The sequence below is a fragment of the Aplosporella prunicola genome (genome assembly GCF_010093885.1).
Source record: "Aplosporella prunicola CBS 121167 unplaced genomic scaffold K452scaffold_74, whole genome shotgun sequence".
Taxonomy (NCBI): domain Eukaryota; kingdom Fungi; phylum Ascomycota; class Dothideomycetes; order Botryosphaeriales; family Aplosporellaceae; genus Aplosporella; species Aplosporella prunicola.
In genome coordinates, this window is record NW_022983602.1 from 1 (window position 1) to 15468 (window position 15468).

At 57.6% G+C, this 15468-nt stretch overlaps 6 protein-coding genes across 6 annotated transcripts; 1 reads left to right on the forward strand and 5 right to left on the reverse strand.

Annotated features, from left to right (window-relative positions):
- Positions 1-3497, reverse strand: K452DRAFT_354206 (uncharacterized protein). The gene is made up of 5 exons (XM_033545874.1): positions 2310-3497; positions 1623-2267; positions 1436-1472; positions 166-1063; positions 1-119 (listed from the first exon to the last, which is right to left on the reverse strand). The coding sequence occupies exons 1-5, from the start codon at positions 3453-3455 to the stop codon at positions 47-49; spliced, it is 2799 nt and encodes a 932-aa protein (XP_033391572.1). The 5' UTR covers positions 3456-3497; the 3' UTR covers positions 1-46.
- An 889-nt stretch (positions 3498-4386) lies between these two features.
- Positions 4387-7952, reverse strand: K452DRAFT_280884 (uncharacterized protein; the record flags this gene model as incomplete). Its single annotated transcript, XM_033539474.1, has 3 exons — positions 7744-7952; positions 5171-7493; positions 4387-5116 (listed from the first exon to the last, which is right to left on the reverse strand). Exons 1-3 carry the CDS (start codon positions 7790-7792, stop codon positions 4387-4389), a joined length of 3102 nt encoding a protein of 1033 aa, XP_033391573.1. The 5' UTR covers positions 7793-7952.
- Positions 7953-8168: 216 nt separating this feature from the next.
- On the reverse strand, positions 8169-10723 carry K452DRAFT_260021 (uncharacterized protein). Its single transcript, XM_033538513.1, has 2 exons — positions 9388-10723; positions 8169-9338 (listed from the first exon to the last, which is right to left on the reverse strand). Exons 1-2 carry the CDS (start codon positions 10612-10614, stop codon positions 8523-8525), a joined length of 2043 nt encoding a protein of 680 aa, XP_033391574.1. The 5' UTR covers positions 10615-10723; the 3' UTR covers positions 8169-8522.
- Positions 10724-12031: 1308 nt separating this feature from the next.
- Positions 12032-13493, forward strand: K452DRAFT_158288 (uncharacterized protein). Its single transcript, XM_033535625.1, has 3 exons — positions 12032-12165; positions 12330-12518; positions 12571-13493. The coding sequence occupies exons 1-3, from the start codon at positions 12130-12132 to the stop codon at positions 13237-13239; spliced, it is 894 nt and encodes a 297-aa protein (XP_033391575.1). The 5' UTR covers positions 12032-12129; the 3' UTR covers positions 13240-13493.
- A 558-nt stretch (positions 13494-14051) lies between these two features.
- K452DRAFT_292889 (uncharacterized protein) lies at positions 14052-14567 on the reverse strand (the record flags this gene model as incomplete). Its single annotated transcript, XM_033541464.1, has 1 exon — positions 14052-14567. A coding segment is annotated over exon 1 (155 nt), but the record flags the coding sequence as incomplete, so codon positions are not given.
- Positions 14568-14834: 267 nt separating this feature from the next.
- On the reverse strand, positions 14835-15435 carry K452DRAFT_292891 (uncharacterized protein; the record flags this gene model as incomplete). Its single annotated transcript, XM_033541465.1, has 1 exon — positions 14835-15435. A coding segment is annotated over exon 1 (203 nt), but the record flags the coding sequence as incomplete, so codon positions are not given.
- Between the last annotated feature and the right edge of the window lie 33 nt (positions 15436-15468).

The window sequence follows — 15468 nt, forward strand, 5'->3', positions numbered from 1 at the left end:
CCCTCACCCCAAGCAGCCCTCCACTCGCCCAGCCTAGCCAAATGCCTCATCGTCGGCCGCCCATGCGGACAATTCCAGGGTTTATCAATCCCGCCCATGCGATCCAGCACGCCACGCATCTGGCGCGGCGTCAGCGTCTTCCCGACCATGATGCTGCTCCTGCACGCGCGGCTCGCAAGCATGCGGCGAACCTTCGCCGGGCGAGGAATGTGCTTTGGTGCTGCACCAGCAGCCCCAACCCCAGCCCCACCGTTACCACCAGCACCAGACACCAAAGGAACGGCGCCGCCGGCCTCAGCAGCCTCGCCCTCCTCCCCCTCCCCCAGCAGCGCAACCAGCTCCTCCAAGTCCGGCACCCCAAACACCGTCTCCCGGCTCAGCGGCAAGCCCAGCAAGCGGCAGCGCTGGCCGACCGGCTCATCGCCAGTGGTATCGACGTCGAGCAAGAAGCCATTGGCGGCGAACGCGGCCGCGTTATCCTGGATAATCTCCTCCTCTAAAGCCGTGAAATCCAGACGTAGGGGGCGGACCAGTCGCTGAGGCTCTAGCACCGTGGTTGACGCGAGCCGCTCAAAGTTTACTTTTTCGTCTGAGGCGTGCTGGTCGATGATGAAGAGCTCGTCGGCTGCTGCGCTGCTGCTGCTGCTGCTGGCGCCTTGGGTTTGCGTTTGGGCGTGCGAAGCAGGCCGCACAGCGAGGATGAAGCCGAGATTAAACTGCCCGACGACGCGCATGCGTGCAAAATCGCGCTTCGACACCGTGAGGGCGAGCTTCTCCTCTGCGCTCTCCGGCAGGCTCGCATCACCTTCACACTCACCCTCCGCATCCACATCCGCATCCCCATCCCCTCCCACCAGCTCACCCAGCCGCGCCAACGCTTGCTCGATCTGCGCCGTGGATGCATTCAAGCGCTGAGCAAGCCGCAACGGCGCGTTTTTCCGTGCGCTGCTCTTGAGCGCGTTGGTTGCGCGGCGCAGCGTGTCGTGAGTGGGGCGGGTGGCTGCTTCTTCGGCTTTGGCGATCATGGCTGCGACGCGGGCGTCTTCGCGCGCTTTTTTGGTGGCTTCGTCGAGGTATTCGTCGTCGTGATCGTGGTCGTGGTTGTCATGATCGTGACTGTTCCGCGCTTCTTCTTCCTCTTCACCATCGTCATCATCCTCATCTTCATCCTGCTGCACAAACAGCGGAGAGCCGTCTTTCTCGTGGCGGCGGTTATGAACGGCAGGCGCGTCGGACCTTTCGTCCATTTCGCTGTCGCTGTCATCGGGAAAGATACGGCCTTGGGCTTCTTTTCTCGACGTCTCTCCATCCCGCATAGGCGAAGCACTCCTGCTTGCGTCTTCAGCGTCCGACCTCTCGTCCTCCTTCTCCCCTTCGTCGTCTTCCTCCTCCTTCCGCCGCCTCGCCTGCCACCTTAACCTCTCCCTACCCTCACCATCCTCGTCTTGACTCCCCTCCTCCTCTCCCTCCCCCTGCGTCCCCGGCGCCGCAAAAGCCCTCAACGCACTCATGAACCCGCCCATCGTCTCTCCACCCCCAACCCCAACCCCATCGCGCCTCCCTTTCCCCTTCACAGGCGACGGCAAAACCCCGCCATCCAGATCATACCTCGGGGTATGAACTCTGCGGCGCTTAAAGCTCGGCGGAGTACCGATCGTCATCGTCGTAGTGTTGTCGCCAATCGTAATAGTCGCTGTTTCGGAGCCTGGAGGCGCGCGCTTGGGCCGCATGCGGTCGAAGGCATTGATGAGGGGTTTGGGTGAGGTTTGGCGCTGGGAGGAGGGAGGGGCGAGCACTGTGATTGGTGATTCGGCGGTGGAGGTTGTTGTGGGGCCTTGGGAGGGGGTGCGGAATGGATGTGGGGAAGGTGTGCGGTGGTGTTGTTGTTGGCTTGCGAGGCGGGCGTTGAAGTCTTGGACGTGGAGGGAGACGGCGGCGGGCGTGGTGGGTGCGGAGGGAGTGGTGTTGTCGGCGGTGTCGGCGGCGTCGTCAATGTCCATTGCAGACTGGTCATTTTGCTGTTCTGGCCGGACCTGTTCCCCGTCCTTTTGAGCGGTCTCCGCGCCGCTTTGCGTGTCTGGCGACTCTGTCCTGCTCTTTGAAGCCGAGGATTTGCGCGCAGGCAACTGACTCCTATCCGTGGCATTCCTTCCCGCAAACTGCTGGATCAGGCTGATAGACGAGCCATTTCGCTCCACTGGCGCACTAGATGCAGGCAGCTCCTCGTTGTCCTCTCCCCTATCATCATCAACAGCAGGCGTGGTCCGCTGCGCCTCCGCATCTCGCGCAGCCGAAGAAGCTTGCCTCACAAAACTCAGCGGCTTAAACTGCGACAACGCGCCCTTCCTCGCACCTCCCAGCTGCGACTGTGCCTGCGGCACACTCTGGTCATGAGCCTCGAACAGCTTCGCCAACGCATCCTTCAGTGCATCCAGCAGCGCCGTTTGGTCATGCAGCAGGATGGTGCGCTTGTCAGGCGAGACATTGACGTCGTAAGCGGCGGTATCGAGGCGCAGGTCCGCGAACACGAACGGCGACTGCGTGACATTGAAGGACTTGTAGACCTCGTTGACAGCTTTCGAGACCTGGGGGAGGGCGCACGGGCGCGAGTTCACGAAGAAGAGCTGCCGGTCGGGCGTCTGCCGGCCTTCGCCGACGACGGGGCGCGATATGTGGCCGACGATGTGGACGGCGGTGTGGGATGCAGAGGAGGTGGTGGTGGTAGTGGACGTGGGCGTCATCTCGAGGTCTAAATCTAGCGGGATGAGCGCCGCCAGCGTCTTCGCACCGTACACGTTCGCGATGTTCTCTCGTGTGGTCGGGTTCGCCTTCGTCGAGAAAACGACGGCCTTCTTCCCCTTCGCGGCATGATTGCTAACCGCGAAGCGGACTCCCGTGCTCACGCACGCGTACGCATGCAGCAGCCCTAGTACCTTGCCATACTCCCTCTTAATATTCTTTTCCAGCTCCCTCCTCCTAACCGGCAATTTTTCAAACAAGCCCTCGACGCCAACCAGCGTGCCCTTCTGCGCCGCCGCAACAGCCGTGCTCTTCAACTGTCCCGAAGCCTCAAACTCCAGCCTCGCACCGCGGGCCCCATCCTCTTTCCTCGCCGTGACGACGCTCACCCGCGCAACCGCGCACAGGCTCGACAGCGCCTCGCCGCGGAACCCAAACGTCTGCAGCGTGTCCAAGTCGCCATAGCTCGCCAGCTTCGACGTCTGGTGCTTCAGCGCCACCGACCCGTAGTCCGCGGGCGAGATGCCCGTCCCGTTGTCCTGCACTTCGAGCCCGTCCAGCCCGTTGTTCTTGAACCGTATCTCGATGCTGCTGGCCCCGGCGTCCAGACTGTTCTCTACGAGCTCTTTGACTACTGAGTTTAGGTCGACGATGACTTGGCCGGCTTGGATTTGGTGAACGGAGCGCCCTTCGATGGCTTTGATTGTGGCTGCCATTGCGCGCGCTTAGCCCATGGCCTGTCTGTGGGTCGTGTTCGGTTGTGCGCAGTCGTGCGTGATCGTGAGTGATCGTGAGCCGGGGTCGTGTACGGCCGTGTAAGTTCTCGCGTAATCGTCGTTTCGTGGAGCGCGCAGTACCGGTGGGTAGGTATATTGGTGTAACTGCTTTTGGGTAGGTCGAAGCTTTCGGTGGTGAAGTCTGATCCGGGTGACGCGTTGGTGCCTGCCTATGACGCGCGAACGCGCATGCACGCGTCTGTGGGTCCGCTACTAGTGCGCCGGGTTGCACCACAGCGGAGGGTCTTCACGATTTAATGGGCATAGCGTGATCAACTACCATTCTCACGGCACTGCACCCAAAAATCAAATCGCTTCAAGCGTATCAATTCCTGGACCCCACCTATATGAAATGTTCGCCATAACAAAGCAAGCAATAAGAGATCTAAGCAAACCACATCGCCGCAAGCACCGCTCGGGGCTTCGAAGATCTCAACTCAACCCCTAACTCGAAAGGATTTCCTCCATGCATGAAACCTCCACTCCCCTTACGTACCGTAGATCCATCTTCGCAGAAAGGGTATCCTCACCAGCTGCTCAAAAGTCATTAACGAATGATGGAAGCCAAGCCAAAAGAAGGGTAAGAGCATTTAACTCGCCGCCGCCGTAAATGCTCTTATGTGGGTTAGAAGGGAATGAAAAGAGATGAGAGAAAGTATAAGTAGGAAAGAGGTACGAAAAGCCCAATCTGAGCCTCCAACCATGCAGATGAGCAAATCAAAACCGCCGCAAGCAATATCCCGTCCTAAATGATCCTCCGGACTCCGTCTTCTCTCCTTTGTCCGCTCAGGGAACGAAGAGCGGAACAAGTAGATAAATGGTAAGCTCATGAGTAGAGCTGACGACCAAGCCACATCGTAGCTGGCCCCGCTCAGCGGAACAAGCTTCTTAGATCCTCAAGCCTCTTCCGCGCCGCCTCCTCTCGATCAAGCTTCGCGTTCCGGTTCATCGACAAGTCCGCAAGATCCTTCTTCTTCTCCTGCAGCTCCAGCATCTTTTCCTCAAAGCTGTTTTCCATGATGAAGCGCGTGATCGTGACCTCGCGCTTCTGTCCGAGACGGTGCACGCGGTCCACGGCCTGAGCCTCCGCCGCTGGGTTGTACTGCGGCTCCATAACGTAGGCGCGCGATCCAGACGTCAAGTTCAGGCCCAAGCCGCCCGCTGCGATCGAGATCAACATGATCTGCACCGTGGTATCATCGCGAAACGCGTCGAGCGCGTCTTTGCGCTTTTTACGTGACATGGTACCGTCCAGGCGCGTATACGTGAAATGCTCGTCTTCGAGCGCGATCGAGATTAGGTCGAGGTAGGAGGTCCAGCCTGAGAAGACGACGCTCTTGATCGGAGGCTCGTCAGGGTGCGCCTCATTCCAAGCTCTGCTTTCCAGGAGATCGTGGATGAGTGCCTTAACTTTGGTATGCGGTCCACCGTAACGGCCCAGTTGCTTTGCCAGACGGGGGTTATCGCGAACACGGAGGCGTGCCTCTTCGTCCTTGTCTGCTTCGTCTTGGCTGAGCTGGAAAAGGGACATGCGGGCGTAGCTGTCGCACAACGGGCAGTTCATGTAATTGCCACCCGCCATTCTCGGCTTGACACGCTCCCTGAATTCAGGTAGACAGGTCGGACAAACAATCTGGTAGCAGGGCGTCATATACCCCATTGTGCCCTTGCTGTCCCTTGCAGCATCGTCATCGCTCTCCGAGAGGTCATTGTTCCCGATTACAGTATCACAGATGCCGCAGTGGTTCATGTCGCTCTCTCTAAGTAGATGCAGCATATCGTAAGCTTGCTTTGGAGTGAGAGCGGGCTTTTCTTCTTCTTCTTCGTCGTCATCACCGAGCTCGATGGCATTGCCATAGCTCAAACCCTCAGTGAGCTTCATATCCTCCTCTCCAAGGAGTTCCGCACCGTGTGCGCAAATCATGCGCAGCCGGCCCATCACGCGGAGGATGTGGCCCATTTGGTTCTTCGCCAACTTCTCCCTGCCGCTGGCCATGGCGGACATCTTAGCCGCAGCATCTCTTGCAAAAAAGTCGTAGAGTTTTCCCTCTTCTGCAGAGAACTTGAGGCGCACAAGTTTATCGTGCCTAGGAGGGAGATTGATACGGTCCTTGAGACGGCGTAGAGTGATAGAATCAACAAGAATCCGTAGCTTTGGCAAGATGTCAGGATCTGCGTTCTTGAAGGGCGTAAGAATGTATTGCGCAAATCCACCCTTGTCGTCGAACGGCTTGATTCTCAAAAATTTGATCAACGCGCCCAAATCGTCCAGTCGGTTCTGCACAGGTGTACCGGTAACGGCCCATCGGCGTTGCGCATGCAGAGCACAGGTAGCGATCGACTGTTTCGTGCTCTGGCTCCGTATCATGTGGGCTTCATCCAAGACGATGCGAAACCAATTTATCAACGACAACGGCTTGCCGGAATTGAACTCAGAAGCGACGACATGGTACGTAGTGATGACAATGTCGTAATCTTTCAGTTCTTCGGGTGTCGATGCCCTTGGCTGACCATGATAGACGTAAAGGTTCATAGAACCCTGGGCAACATGCGCGTTGATCTGTTCCTGCCAATTGGCAACGGTGCTGAGTGGACATATGAGAAGCGTTGCCCTCGTATTGAGCTTGAGTAGTGGCTGACCAGGCGTTTGGGGAGGAGACTTTTTTGCCCATTCGTAAGACTCTCCCTTCGTCGCGGAAACTAGAGACAAGATACTCAATGTTTTGCCGAGGCCCATCATATCCGCAAGTATACCACCGCGGATGGATGCCGGCCTTGCCCGTGATTCCTGACCTGTGATTATGTTGTAGTAAAACTTTTGGCCGTTCCTCTTAGTCTTCGGCTTCCAGAGCGAGGCGCTTTCCTTTTGACCGTCACCCTCGCTATCATCCATCTCTCTAGATGTCATAAAGTGCAGGCCCTGTTGCTGATGAAGGAGGAGTGGAGTCTTAATTGTAGCGGGCTGTTCCATCTGCGGAAGTTCTCCAGACTTGGTAAGCGAATCAAACATGCTGATGACATCTGAGCGAACTTCCTCCTGGGTCCGCGCTACGAAGGTGTAGCTGGATCCCTGTTGACGGCTAGTGCTCAAAGGTACCGAAGATGTAGTAGGCACATGGGGGTTGAAGTACGGTACTCCAAGGCGAGGAATATTGGGATCGCGGAGCCACAGCTGCTTCTGACTCAAAGCTTTTCCGATGTTCTTGGCATGTTTTCGTGGAGCGAATAGATGTATGTCAACCGGAAGTGCATCAGAGCAAGGGGTCCAAGGTGCAGCCTTCTTTTTACGAGGAGGGAGGCGAGCCTTGATCCGAAGATTGATGGCAGCGGACGCATCTATGAGTGGCACCAGTCCCATGGCCGTCCTGATATCCAGTTTACCAAAAGCTGTCTTGGTGGCGTCAAAGACAGAAACGTTGTAGTCGTGTCCACTGGGATTCCTGACAAGCTGGACGTCGATAGCAGGCCACACACTGCTGCTGCCCTGGAACGCGCCATGCTTCATGCCCGGCACGATGTGGCAATGGACAATAGGGCCCTCAAGCCGGCCCAAAACGACTTCCTCAGCACCAGCGTCTTTGACAAGTACAATGTCCTCGTCATCATCGGCAGTGAGGTCAACGACCTCCCTTGTTGGGCGGCTGTCTTTCTTGCTCTGCTCTTGTTGAGAAGTGACGTACTCACTCAAGACAGTTCCTTGTCCGGCACCTTTGAAATCCGCTTTCTGGCTGTTAGTGTCATGGTCTAGTCTTGGTTTTTTAGCTGGTTGGTCTTCGCGACGCTGAACACCATGCATGCGCTCTATCATTGAGCCCATGCCAAGATCGGATGGCTGCACCAAGTCATCTTGGCCAAGTCCATCCGTTTCATGAGGACGCTTCGCTGGGGCCTTGGGATTCAATAGAGCATTGGGGTCAAACTGCGGCCTCACTGGTGGTGTGCTCTGACCTTCTTGCGAAACACGGGGCGATGCGCGACCTTCGGAAGTTAGCTGCTGTTCGGACAAGGCTGGATCAAGTTCAGCTGCAGTGGATGCAGCGGGCTGTGATGATTCGGACGGTGGCGTTGACGGCAGAGTGGCTGTGTCAGACGGAGGCAAAGTCATGCTGGTATCGGAAGGTGAAGAAAGTTGGTCTTGATTAGTCGCCATGGTGTCTGGCGAGCGGAGAAGTGAAGATAGTTGAGGTGACAGAAGGCGAGAAGAGGCAATAAAAGGCTGAAGAAGTACCATTGCTTTTCTTGAAGGCTTTTGGGTTGAGCAGCTGAGCAGGGTTCATATCGCGGCAAGGCTTAGTCGGGGGAAAAGCCAGTAGCAGACGAGACCTCCAAAGGCTACTCGATGAAGTTGTGCAAGGCGCGGCAGCAGCTAGCCAAAGGGAAAGAGGGACAAGGCGTGACTAGGGACGCGCTGTCATGTGAAGCAAGCGTGTCGAGGAGGGAAGGAAGATCGGCGAGAAGATTTGGTGTTGTCGGCGGGTGCGTTAAAACGCAGGAGACATGTGACTGCAGTGCTGTGAAAGTGAGCGCTCAAAGTTTCAGTCAAAGCAGCGCGGGCTGGAGAAGGAAGGAAGGCATGATGCTTTGATTCGAATCACGTCGGTTGCTGCCTCAAGCCCGAGAGCAGCTCCACGCTAAACCCCATTTGGGCCTAGCCGCCACATTTTGCTGCGTGCACTCGATCATGCTGCTCACTGCTTGATGCTCTGTATAGTAAAGCAGTCGCGATAAAACAGCCGCGATGATAAAAAAATACTCCCGGCAAACCTTGACCCCATCACCTCCGTGCATTCATATTCAGTTTTTTGGCTCATATCCCCTGCCTCAAAGGTATACAACCGAATCATCGACACTATAAGAAACGCCTCCCCGCTCATCATTTCCATCCGGCACCAAATATACCGTCTTTCATCAAAGCGTTGGCACAAACAGGCAGACATAAAACACCTCCGTGCGATACCAAAAGTAAAAACAGCAGCATGATTCCTCCCATCCCCATCCCGTCTTCGCTCAACACCAGGTGAACACCGGGTTCTTGCTCTTGACCGTCTCAAGCCTTTCGACAATGACCTTCTTCCTGTGGTCCTCCATATCCTCTGCCGCCGCATAGCCCAGATCGCCCTCGGCATCGGCCTCTGCTATGTCGACGCCGTTGTTGCCGCGAACGCTGAAGCTGAAGTTGCGACGCCGGCCCTTCGGGCTGGCAGCGCGCAGCAGACGAGGCGGGCCGTCGTAGCTCATACGAGTCTTGGCGGGCGGGATGCGCGGAGAGTGCACCGACCGCAGCGACGCTGCGTCGGCGTCGGACCGTGCGTCCAGCTGCCTCGATATGTTGAAGCGGTTGCCGCCCGCCGGCGACTCGCCGAGCCCCAGAAGGTCGTAGTGCTGCGGCGTGTTAGGCGCCGAGCTGGCCAGCGCCGAACTGATGTCCATTTCTTCCTGCTGCTCCCGTGCCCGCAGAACATCCTCGTGCTTGCGCATCTCCATGCTCGGCCGCTGCAGTGGTACCGCGACGGGAATGTCGACAAGGTCGTCCCAGACGCAGACTCGAGCACGCCGAGTCAACTCCAGCGGGCCGTGATCAGGAGTCTTGAGCGTTTCAACAACGTTCCACGCTTGACCTTTCATGACAGCCATTTGGCGCGCAAACATGCGCTCTTTGAAATCGGCATCTTGGCTGAAGCAATTGCGCAACGCAAGTTGCGTATCGCCCCACCATTGCTTGGAAGTAAGCAACGGCAAGAAGTGGCGTCGTGTGTTTTCGGAAAAGGGTTGGCCGATAAGGGAAACAGGGAGGAAAAGCCAGCCAAAAGGGTAGCTTCGCCACTTCGATACGTTAGCTGTTATCCACGTGTATCCGTTGCAGCGCACTTACGGCATCAGGATGCTTCCAGGGCCATGACAAACTGTTGTCGATGGCACCCAGCGACACGCTAGGCCCGTCCTTGTTGTTCTTGCTGTTCGCCGGCGTCCCAGACCGGCTAGTCGCGACCATCTGCTCCCGGCGCTTGTATGGTTCGTCTCTCGTTATGCCATCATGCTTGGGTGCCTCCGCGACAATGCTAGCTTCCTCTGTCTGCTTGTCGATCCTGATCATCCAGTTGTCCAGGCCTCTGTCCGTATTCCGCATAATATAGTCCAATATTACCAGCTTCTCCAACTGCTCGCGGAACGATTGTTGCAAAGGCTCCGTCCAAAAATCACGCCTGTTGTTGGCTTCTTCCGCGGTGCTTGGCCGGTAGTCTTCGTCTTCGTCGTCAGAAGCGGGGCCACTCGGCCTGCAATCCTCCACCCATCGCCTTTTTCTGCGTCTTCGCGCGGGGTCCGCCTTGAAGCCACCGTTGTGCTGGTCCGGCCAAGGGTGTTCCTTCAAAAACTGGGTGGCATCCTTGTATCCTTTCAGGAAGACCTGAAGACTGCCAATCTTTTCAGGCAGAGGCTTCTTCTTCCTGTAAAACGCCCGGCGGTCCCAAAAATCGTAGTAGAAAGACTTGGAGGAGAATGAGACAATGTCGGTGTAGGGAACAATGTTCAGTCGCAGCTGGGCGTCCAGGACGTAAGCAGCGGCCTCCGACACGTAACTCAAATTGGGTATCAGGCATGCTCTGCCGAAGAAGAAGGGGAACAGGTTGCGGTGTATCCATTTGGTCCATTTGGGATTCCTCGAGGCGTAAGGCTCCTCGTCCTTGGGCTTAAAGACACCGACGACCTTGCCATTGGCGTTGCGCGCAAAGTAGCTGCCGGAGCTGCCCTGCGATATCATCTTGGGGTGGGTACCCAGCTCGATGGCAACCCTAATGCTCTCGACTATGTCGTCGAATTGCAGCTTGGTGAGCCGGTCGCCCTGTGCGCTGTCGTACTCGGCCAGCTGCTCCGCCGTGGCAGGCCTAATCCAGTCCGGGGCCTGAAAGACCGAGTGGTGTATCTCCAGCTGCTCCTCCTCCTGCGTCTTGCCGCGCACCCGGCGCCGCTTGAACTTGGAGGCGATTTCGTCAGCCCAGCGCTCGAGCCGCGCGTTGATGGCTTTGATGTCGACGCCCGAGTTGCTGCGCAGGCGGCCGCCGTACGGCCTGCGCCGCGAGGGCGAGACGTCCGAGGTCATGCGGCCATGGCGGCGGGGCTGGATCGGGGCGAACTGAGGCGCGGTGGAGGAGAGGGTGGGCTGGGCGCGGTAGGGGTCTTCGTCGCCAGACGAGTCGTCGAGGAAGTGGTCATGCTCCTCCTCCTCCTCCTCCTCGACCTGGGCAATGCGGGCATAGCCGGAGCTGGGGACGGGCCTGCCTTTGGGCATGGTGTCGGCGGGCACGAGGCGTGGGTGGAGGGGCAGAGCCTCAACTGCAAGCTGGCGTCGGACGGTCGGGGGGATCGGGGGTTCGGGGCGGGCATGACGGGGGATTGACGTGCGCTGGCTTGCTTCGGCAGCCGCAGCCAATCGCGCGCGGCTCAGATAGATCGGTGGCTCTTTCACGCACCGCGCGAAAAGGGGTCTGGCCGGGCCATGTCATTGTCCCTGCTTTGCGCCATCATCCCGGCCAACGGAGCGACAAGGACAAGGGGGTGCTATGTAGTACGAAGTACTAAGGACAGAGATGAGCATGAGCAGCCATCGTCGCAGTCGCACAATGTAAAATAATCATCATCATCATCGTCATTCATCATCAATACTGTAACAAGCCACTTCGGATGCGGCGTCTTGACTACTACTTGCTACTAACTTCCCGCTGAAACGGCCACTTGAGGTGACGTCGCGGATAGAGCAAAAGGCTGGAGATCGCCAAGACAGTGATACGAAGGATTCTGGGGTTTTAATAAACGGTGGAGCTACCCCTGAAGCAGCTATCGATTGGCGGCATGGGCGTGCGTGCGCGCCTTTCGGGAGATCCGACATCCGTAGTGGTATCGTTCGTTATCACGATGGGAGGTGCCGCAGCCCTGCGCGGGTAGCAGAAATAAACCATGGCGACGGCCCCTTGGGGCGTCGAGGGTGGCGCGCTCCACCCCCCAGCGACACATGTATAGATTCCTATCTGTACTCTTGTAGATGCGCCGCCCAAGCCGCCGCCATCTGGAAATTGTGCAACGAAGAGAAGCACAGATGAGGCCCCAAATTTAGAACGGCGGGCGCTGGGGACGATGGCCCTTCTATCGCATCCCTGGCTTGGACTGCGTGCCCCTTATCCACGAGAGCTCTCTCTCTCTGCTGCGACTCTCTGCCCTCTGTCCACTGCCCACTCTTGCCTTTCCTTTCATCCCACCACCCTGTCGCTCCTTTGGCCCAAAGTCGCTCCTTCGTCCAACCAACCCAAACCTTTTTTTTTGAAGAGTGAGAGAAGCGCCCACCCGCGTTTCTCCCACGTCGCCCAATCGCCCGCCACGGCTTCCGCACTCGCCATTTCGTTGCTCAACCGGCCGGCGGCCATGGATGGCTACCGGCCGGCGTCGTCGCTGTCGGATCGCGACTTGCCGCCGCTCGACGACCGGCCGTCGCTGCCGTCGATCGGCCTGAGCATCTCGCGGGCAGCGTCGGCGTCGCCGCACTCGCAGCAGAGCGTACAGCTGCCCGGGCTGGCATCGCTGACGGGCGACGACAAGAGACATTTCAGGCGCATCGGGGCGTATGCGACGTCCGCACCTGCCGCATCGGGGGGCCAGAGTCCGGTGAGTTGATCGATCCCGGCGGGCGGGAGCGCCGGCCAACCAACCAGCGAAATCTCTTTTTCTTCGTCGTTTCGCTCCGCCCGCCCAGCTTATCCATCTCTTATCAGTCGTCAACACCAAATCCACGCCATGGCCACGCTCGCTGACAACAACCAACAGCCCATCTGCCAGAACTGCACCACGAGCACCACTCCCCTGTGGCGCCGCGATGAGGTTGGCTCCGTCCTCTGCAACGCCTGCGGCCTCTTCCTCAAGCTGCACGGCCGTCCGCGCCCGATAAGCCTCAAGACCGACGTGATCAAAAGCCGCAACCGCGTCAAGACGTCGGGCCAGGCGCCCAAGAAGAAGGTATCCTCTCTCCCTTCTTCAATTCGATTGACCTTCTCTCTGACACTCCCAGCCTCCCCCCCACTCTCACCCCGACCACAATGGCCTCGACCACATGCGCGCCCAGGCCGGCACGCCGCCCATCGACGCGCTGAACCACCGACGCACGTCGCAGAAGATGTCGTCCGCCGCCTCGGAACGATCGGCGTCGCCGCTGTCGCGCACTGGCACCCCCGGTCTGCACCACCCCTCCAACATTGCGCCCCAGCACATGTTCGACGGCGTCACCCTCAACGGCCACGAATTCCACTCGTCGTCGCTGCCCGCCTTTGCCCTGCACCACCGCCAGCCCTCGCCCTCGGCTAGCAGCATCAATGGCGCCCACCTCGAGCCACCCATGACCTACGACGGTCTCGCCAACACAAACACGTCGCTCAAGACGCGCGTCAGCGAGCTCGAGGTCATTAATGACTTGTTCCGCGGCCGCGTCGCCGAGCTCGAGCAGAGCGAGCAGCGCGCCCGCACCGACGAAACCCTTGCTCGCGACGCCGAAAACCGTCTGCGCGCCGGCCTCGAACAAAGCCAAGCCCGCGAGGCCGATCTTAAGCGCCGCATCGAGGAGCTCGAGGCCGAGTTGTCCGAGTACCGCGACGGCCCGCGGCAGAAGAAGATGCGCTTGTCAGACATTGTCGATGAGAGCGCGGCGTCGACGCCTCTGTCGACACCCTCGCAGTCCAACTAATGTTGTTGTTGTTGTTGCAGCTGCTTCTTGAAATTCCTGTCGTTTGTCCTTTTCTGCAGAGCGATACCTGACGATGTCTTTCACGTGCGTTTTTCCACCTCTGCCCGCACAAAATCCCAGACCGGCGTTGCCCTTTCGGAAGGCATGAGAGAGTCCTTTCTCTCTTTCTCCCTTCTACCTCGCACGCGGTCTTTGGTCTTCCCCCTCGATCGTCGCCCTCTGGCGCCGGCGCGCGCACGCACGACGATCAAGCTCACCTCATCATACCTTAATAATGTCTGATATCCGGCTACTACGACAGGCGTTACCGCCGCTTCCCGCCGCCTTCTCTGCTGCGTATTGAATCCGCAATTCCGTTCCATTCCTCGGTACGCCATGGAAAACAAGTTCGGGTCGGATAAAAAAGAACCGGCCGGCGCGCTCGGCCCGAGTCCCCTTTCTTTTTTCGGTCTCAAGCTCTCCACCACAGCAAACAGCACGTGGTCGAACTGACGAGCGTATTCGAAATATGACCGATGGATGGGATTTGCAGCTTGCTACTTCTTGCCTCTTCTTGATTTCATTTCTTCCAGCGCCTTCTCTCCCTCCCCACCTCTCCTTCCACGCTTCTCTCTGTTCGCGCGCGACCGCATTTTGCGGCACCGCCCTTCATTACCCACCTTCACTTTACTTTTTTCTTCGGCTTTTTCTCCTTTTTCTCCCCCACGGACCTTCTTTGACTTGCTCTTTGCTTCTCTTTTCACACATACACAAAACACATGCAACTCAGATACCTAGTCCTACGTACGTACAGGGACGGGCATGGCGCGACCGGGACGGAATGGGAGGGGGCATGCGACGGCACTACCTAAGGCTGCTACTACACACTACTTACTTACCCTTGCTTGCTGGCGACGGTGGCGGGAGAGGCGTCGACTTGGGCGGGAACGGTGGCGTTGGCCTTGGCCTTGGCTCTGGCTCTACTCTGGCGGCGGTAAAGGCGCGCGCGCCCGGCTTTTTGGGCTGGGTGCGCGCGCCGAGGCGAATCATAAAAGTCAAATGGATGGTGTTTTCCTTGTTCCAAGTCTGCGGTCTGCTTTTTGCTTGACGTGCATATCTGTCTGTCCGTCTACTACAATCAGAGAGTTGGTGGGATTGCTAAGTTACAGGCTCTCGTAAACAACCACACTGACCCACGAGCCCAACTCGTAGATCCAGACAAGAACTCACTGAGTAGGGAGTAGAGAGTCACTCCCAGCCCTCTTCCAGAAACACAGCACCACGGACAAAGTACATACTGTACAGCATCCTTACATCTAAACCCAGAACAACAACAACCCACGCGCTTCTACACACGACCTACGGCTTACTTACTCTTAGTGCAGGACGGACAGGGTCAGGTAGTTATAGTTATGGTTATCGATTAACGCTCTCGGCCCCCACCTACCTAATCTACCCTCGGGGCTCGGGGCACTCGGGGATGCGCAGCTGATCGATCGCTTGTGTGATCGGCGTGCGTGATTGTGATAACAGATAGCTGATAGGATGAGCCGATAGGAGGAGCTGATAACTTAGATAGGTAGATAGATAATCTATAGAACCTTTTGGGAGGGGGGGCTATCGATAAGGCCGTGTGCGGTTGTGTTGAAGGGGGAGGAGGGTAAGGGGGGGAAAGGGTGCGTGTATGTGTGTGTCTGTTTGATTAGAGACTGCTGCTGTTGTAGTTGTGGTGGTGGTGGTGGTGGTAGTTTGGCGGTAAATAAACATAAACATCAACCCCCATCGACCGCTGCTGTGTTTGTTTAACGTTTTACCTGGATCCTCGGTGCGGATTACACGCACTTTCACCCCTCGTCGTCTGTCCTTGCTAGACCTTTTTTTGGCCATTCTCGAAGCAGCGAGCACTCACTCACAAAGCACAACCCACCAAAAACGAGATGTGATAATGATACAGTACAACAATACAACCAGAACCACCACCACCACCACCACCACCCCCACAGCCGCAAACCCAAAAAACCGAAACCGAAAATGAAAAAAAGCCAGCATAGCCAGCAAAGCCAGCCCCGCCCCCAAACCACACAGACTCCGCAGCGCCAACGCTAAGAACATATACACGCCGCACCGCACAGCACAGCACAGCACCCGACAGCAACCAACTCCGACACTAGCCCTAGCGTTTTCGTGTGCTGTTTTTTTTTTTTTTTTTTTTTTTTTAATCTGAACGACTTGAACGACCTGACCAGACTA